This window comes from Verticillium nonalfalfae, assembly GCF_003724135.2.
Source record: "Verticillium nonalfalfae strain VnAa140/NRRL 66861 chromosome Unknown scaffold_329, whole genome shotgun sequence".
NCBI classification, from domain to species: Eukaryota; Fungi; Ascomycota; class Sordariomycetes; order Glomerellales; family Plectosphaerellaceae; genus Verticillium; species Verticillium nonalfalfae.
In genome coordinates, this window is record NW_021167554.1 from 1 (window position 1) to 6,136 (window position 6,136).

Sequence of the window (6,136 nt, forward strand, 5' to 3'; positions counted from 1 at the left end):
GCCAAGGGGGCCTGGTCGGGGGCGAAGATGAACGAGGGGCGCTGGGGGATGACCTCTGCGAAGCCGGCGGCACGGGCCCAGCTGCGGGTGAAGGAACGTATGCTGTTGACGCCGCCCAGGTCGGCGACGGCGGCGAGGTGTCGCGTGACGGAGGAGCGTCGGCGGCGGCGGCGCAGGCCCCCTGTCTCGCTGTCCCTGTGCTCATCGTTCTGGTAGTCCTGGTCGCCGTCGTCGAGGAGCGACTGGTCCTCGGCGACGGCGTTGGAGTCGATGCTCACGGAGCGTGGCGAGGCGCCGCGTTCGTAGTCATCCCAGGTGGCGGGGACCCTGGAAGCCATGGAGAAGGGCGGCACGGGCGGGCGTTTCGTGGTTCGAGACGGGCCGGATGCTTCTCTGTCGCGTGGTCGGGCGGCGGTTCTTCGTCGACGGGGCGGGGGACGGGCGGAGGAAGCGCGGGCAGGCAGGATTGGGTGGAGGGAGGTGGAGGCAGGATAGCTCGACAGACGCGACGAGACGAAGTCCCAGTAGGAAAGACTTTTCTGTCGACGTGGTATCGCAGCTGGGAGGGTTAGGGGGGGGGGGGGGGAGAAGGAGGCGGCGGCGGGGTTCTGTCGAGGAGAAAATCACCAAATGGAAGGGAGAGGAAAGGAGAGGACGACGATGGTGGCCTGGCGTGTGCCTCGTGCTTTCTTTCCGGCGTCTCGTGTCTCGATCCGATCCGCCGTCTCGCCTCGATCCCTCTTTTCTCGTCTTCTCGCGTCGCAGGCGTCTTGAATGACCTACCTATCTACGAAGCGGAGCCCCGACCGGCGCAAGCGCAGCAACAAGCGCAGCAACCCTGGCGCCGCCCCCAGCGCAAGATTAGCTCCGGAGGTGAGATGCAGCAGGTCGGTCATTCCGCCTCGATTCGAGGACTGGCTGCCTTGTTTCGTGCTTTTTGTCCTGCCTGTCTTTGCCTGTTCAGTGCTGCTGGTCATGTCCTGCTGGCCATGTCCTGCTTGTCTTGCCTTGCTCGTTATGCCATGCTCCAGCCCTGCTCGTCATGCCATGCTTCAGCCATGCCATGCTCCAGCCGTGCTCCTTCTTGTCGCCCCTAACCATAGCCCCCCCAGCTTATCGCGGGCTGCCCACACGACCAAGGACCCAGGGCCCAGGGCCCAGGGCCCAGACCCAGGCGGCAAAGGCGACAAGGTGGGACGGGCGAGACGGGGAGCCGGACGCTTGCCGGTCCATCACGTCGTGGCATGGGCATGACAGCCGAGAGACTGATTCATGGCCATGCGCCCACGGCCGTCGCTGGCCGTTCCGTCGTTGTGCGTGCCCAGATTATGTTCGTCGTGCGTGTCCAGGCGTTACGTCGTCGTGCGTGTCCAGGCGTTACGTCGTCGTGCAGATGGGCATCACGAGACGCGCTGAAGGCCCCTAGAAGCTCTCCCCTAACACCCCCTAACACCCCCCCCCCCCTAACGCCCCCCCCCCAACCCCCCGGCCGCATGTTCACTAAGACCCCGGTTGCCCCGCCTGCGACGCCTCTGCTGCCCTCCAGCGCCCGCTACGCCCGCTGTGTCATGCCACAACCCTCATCATTGGCCAATGCCTCGTCCTCGTCTCCCACTCTGCACCCAATCACCTGTCTGCATCGTTCAATCTCGAGACCGATAAGAGTGCCCCTCTCGTACCGACCTAGGTACTTACCTAACCTTCGTAGGAAGATACCTGGGTAGGGTCCTTGATCCTTTGCTTCGGCCACTGGGAAGAGGAAGCACGAGAAGCGCAACGAAGCTTTCTGTATCGCGACAACCCTTCCCTCCCTCACCTCGTCTTTCATCGCCTTCCCTCACCTCGCCTTCCCTCCCACGATCGAACCGGTATCCCTCTTCCGACACACACACCACACGTACACCCACAACATGCCACCACCCTCACCCAGCGACAACGACGCCCAAACCGCCGACGCCGCCGACGCCCTGGCCTCCGTCCTGCACATCCTCGACCGCTTCCACCACCGCCACAGGAACCAGCATCGCGTCGCAAAGTGGTGGGTGCAGTTCACCCTGCTGCGCCGCGCCCTGCGCCGCCTCGACGCCGCCATCCTCGCCCACCAACGCCGTCTGCGCACCTCCTCCTCCTCCTCCTCCTCCTCCTCCTCCTCCTCCTCCTCCTCCTTCGCGGCGGCGGCCGCCCGCGCCCGCCTGCCCAAGAACAAGAACAAGAGCACCGACAACGGGGGACCCAGGCCCAGTCGACGAGCGCCGACCGCCCTCGCCACCACCGAGGCCGCCGTCACGGCCCACGCCCGCTGGCTCGTCCTCCACGTCATCTCCCCCGCCTACCTCGCCTTCACCCAGCTCGCCGCCGACGGCCAGCACGCGCCCCTCGGCCTGCTCCTCGTCGCCCTGACCGCCCGCCTCGACGCCCGCCTCGCGCCCCTGAACCCGACCCCGAGGTCCCCCGACGCTGCTGCCGCTGCTGCTGCTACTGCTGCTGCTGCCGTCGTCCGCGTCGCGTCCGCGTCGAAGCCCGCCCCCGAGTCCAACGGGGACCTCGACCTCGGCGTCGCCGTGGCGCGCCCGCCGCTCGCGCCCGACGTCGGCCATGACGTCCGTCGTGACGCCGACAGTGACGCCGACCCTCTCGACAGCCGCACATCGCCGCCTCGCCTGTCACCGACATTGTCACCACGCAGAAGAGACCCCCCTGCAGCAACCGCACAGCTCCCCCTCTCCTCCTCCTCCTCGGAACCTCTGCTCAACCCAATACCCAAATCCAAATCCAAATCCACATCCAAACCCACATCCAAACCTCACCCCTCCGTATCCAAACCAGTCGAGCCCAAGAAGAAGAAGAAGAAACCCAAAGGCGGCGACGAGTTTGCAGACCTCTTCAGCTCCCTCTTATAACCCTCCCTCGACGTACATGACATGACCAGTATGCGTGCAGGGTTTAATAACACTCAATTGATACCGAGAATACAAGTTTCCTTTGCCTTGACCACCGTCACACCGCGAGTCGCACTCTCACTCAAACTCACACATACGCAGCGCACACAAACACACACACACACCTAGTTCCCCCTTCAAACCTAATCTTCGCCTCTTTCTCGAGGGCTCTAACCAGACGGAGCGGAGGGTGGTTGTCGGCCGTGGCCCGCTACCCCGTAGCGGGCCACTGGGGAAAAAAACCTCTCCGCTCTCCGTCCGATAGAGTGCCCTCGGTCAAATAATCCCATCAAGACCTTGACGCCGCCAGCCCCGCCCTTTGCCATGCCCAGTTCGCTACCAACGTCACGCGTCCCCCTGACGCTGGCAAAAAACAAGAATGAGCTCCTCCTCACAGCCCTCTTCCCCTTTACTGCAGGCTGCGGTACGACCAGATACGGGCCCTCATGTCGCCCGATCCCGTAGCAAAGTACCCGCCAGTTGGGCTTGGCGCCACAGAGATGACAGAGTTCTTGTGTCCCTGAAGCATGAGCTGCGTGGCACCTGTGCGGGGATCCCAGAACTGCACACCCCTATCCTTGGAGCCCGACATGACCCATGCGGCATCGGGTGTTAGAGCCACGGACAGCACAAAGTCCTGCCGTTCAATGTTAGCCAGAGTACAGAGACAAGGGAAGCTCCACGCAAAAAAGGCACGCCTGGTGCGCGTGGCGGATACGTACCCTGTGGCCCTCGAAAGACTTGACGCAACGACCGCCCTTGGGGCCGGGGTTGGGAAGACCCCGTGGTGTCGACAGCTCCCACATCTTGATCGTCTTATCGAGACTGCCGCTGACGAGGTCCTTGCCATTGGGCGAGAAGGCAACGCTGTAGACGCTATCCTTGTGACCGTCGGGTCCCTCGAGGCGCTCGAGGAGGTAGCCCTGGTGGATATCCCAGACGCGGACGCTCTTGTCGAGTGACCCCGCCGCGACGTACTTGGTGTCGGGAGAGATGGCAACAGTCGTGACGCCGTCTTCTATGGTGAGCGTCAGGGTGTTGCTGCCGGCCTCTATGTCCCACAGACGAACGGTCCTGTCGCCACTGCCGGAAGCGATCGTACGACCATCACGGGCAAAGTCGAGCGAGTAGATATCTTGCTCGTGACCTGAGAACGTGTTGCGGATCGTGCGCGTCTGAATGTCCCAAACCTAGAGAGAAGTGCCGAGTCAGTTCAGATGCCTACGTCAACCAGACACCATGCTAGAAATGAACGTACCCTAATCAGCTTGTCCTCGGCACCGGTTGCCAAGTACTTGCCGTCGGGGCTGAAGCACACGCTTCGAATGTAAAGATCTCCAGAGACGTCGGCGGTTTCGTCCTGGAGAATGCAGAGCTTCTCGCCAGTCTGCACGTCGTAGATCTGCGCGGATCGATTGCATCCGGTGGCCACGTACTTTCCGTCGTGGCTGAAGCGAACACAGCACACGACACTCTCGTGGCCGAGGGTGTGGACGAGATCGACGTCGATCATGCGAGGAACGCGCTCGTTGTACACGACGAACCAGTCATAGCCCGACTTCTTGGCCGATGACGGCAGGCGATCAATGTCCAGGTCGCCCAAAGCGTTGCCCACCGGAGGAGCGGGAGGGGGAGGATGGGGGTTGCCCATGCGCGCGTGGTCGGGCGTCGGGTGGCTGACCTGGGGCGACTGGGTAGCGCCTGGGAAGGGAATCGGGGTGTTGATCTGCGGGGTGGCCGGTCCCACGCCGCCAGGAGGACGGCCGATTCCGCGCCTACCGGGGCCAGGAGATGCCGTGCTCTGCGGGGGCTGGGCACCGATACCGCCAGGAACGGGACCCTGGGGGTAGGGTGCCTGCTGAGGCGGCTGCTGCTGCTGCTGCTGTTGCTGCTGCTGTTGCTGCTGCTGCTGCTGCTGCTGGAAGTGAGGAGGCTGGGACTGCGGCGGCGGAGGGGGAGGGGGGGCAGGCAAGCCGGGAGGGCCCTGAGGCATCTGGTGCTGCTGGGGTCCCATCTGCTGGTCCTGGGGAGGAGGGGGAGGGGCGAGGCCGCCCTGGCCGCCGCCCGCCATTATGCCGTTGAACAGACCATTGCCCGAGGGAATGGAAGGAGGCTGTTGAGAGGGTGCGTTGTGGGGAGGCGGGCCGCTGTTCATGCCGGGAGGGGCATTTCCGCCGCGACTAATCTCGAGTTGCCGGCGGAGATGAGCCAGCTCTTCTTCGTACCTAGTGATGGTAGTGTCAGTCACACGAGGCGGACCAAGACCCCATGAGCTCGACGAGTGCCTACTTTTGCTTGAGGTTCAGGTGCATCTGCTCCATGTTGAAGACCTTTTCACGGACATGTTGCATTTCGCTGACCTGGGCCTGGACTAATGGGCTACTGTTAGTGCATCTGAGCATGTCTAGAGAGGGGGGGGGCAGAGAGAGAGCAGGGAAAGAAGGCAGGGGCGCCGCAGCCGTCTTGTCTCGTCGAGAGATGCGGCGTGGGGAAGGAGCGTACTCTGGTGCTCGTAAGCCTCGGTGGTGCGGCTTTGCGAGCTGAACTCCGTCCGGATCTGCTCGAGAAGCTCCTCGAGGCGAGACTGGTTGACGGGGGGCGCTGCACCGCCCATGGCGCGATGAGGATACATGGACATGGTGGAGGCGGACGCGGACGTGAACGCGACGACGATCGTGTCGAGGGACAAAGGCGAAGGGGCGATCAATCGAAGGGGTGCTACGGATAGGCGTCGCGCAAAGACCTTCGGGGAGGGGAGGGGGAGGGGAGCGCGAAATGCGTCGTTTGTTGATGACACGCTGACCGACGAGGTGGACGTACAGCTCGGCGACGGGTCGTAGGCGAGCAAACAGCAAAAGAACGGGCTTAGGTGTTCAGCTCGTCAAATTGGCGTGCGCGAAACGCCGCGTGGGGATAGCAGACGGTTGGGTCGATGATGACAGGCCCCTGGGCGCTGTCTGTTGAGGTGTTGAACAATGATGCGCGTGGGGATGGCGATGCCGGGATGCGTATTGATGCCACGATGGGATGGGGGTGTAGAGGTGAAAAAGTTGGGTTGGGCCGAGCTGGGAAAGAGGTTGGAGCACGCACGACCGTGGAGCAGTCAGTAGCAGCAGGCTGGGCTGGGAGAAGAATCTGGGAGCCTGGCCTGGCGTGTGGGTTCTGTGAATTGACGGCGGAAAGGCAGAAGGCACAAG

The 6,136-nt window shown here is 63.3% G+C and overlaps 3 protein-coding genes across 3 annotated transcripts; 1 reads left to right on the plus strand and 2 right to left on the minus strand.

Annotated features, from left to right (window-relative positions):
- Positions 1-33: 33 nt before the first annotated feature.
- D7B24_005371 (uncharacterized protein) lies at positions 34-338 on the minus strand (the record flags this gene model as incomplete). Its single annotated transcript, XM_028639528.1, has 1 exon — positions 34-338. A coding segment is annotated over one exon (305 nt), but the record flags the coding sequence as incomplete, so codon positions are not given.
- A 1,572-nt stretch (positions 339-1,910) lies between these two features.
- Positions 1,911-2,900, plus strand: D7B24_005372 (uncharacterized protein; the record flags this gene model as incomplete). The annotated part of the gene is made up of 1 exon (XM_028639529.1): positions 1,911-2,900. The coding sequence occupies one exon, from the start codon at positions 1,911-1,913 to the stop codon at positions 2,898-2,900; it is 990 nt and encodes a 329-aa protein (XP_028490099.1).
- Positions 2,901-3,348: 448 nt separating this feature from the next.
- TUP1 (general transcription repressor) lies at positions 3,349-5,577 on the minus strand (the record flags this gene model as incomplete). The annotated part of the gene is made up of 5 exons (XM_028639530.1): positions 3,349-3,576; positions 3,662-4,129; positions 4,198-5,164; positions 5,229-5,310; positions 5,442-5,577. The coding sequence occupies 5 exons, from the start codon at positions 5,575-5,577 to the stop codon at positions 3,349-3,351; spliced, it is 1,881 nt and encodes a 626-aa protein (XP_028490100.1).
- Between the last annotated feature and the right edge of the window lie 559 nt (positions 5,578-6,136).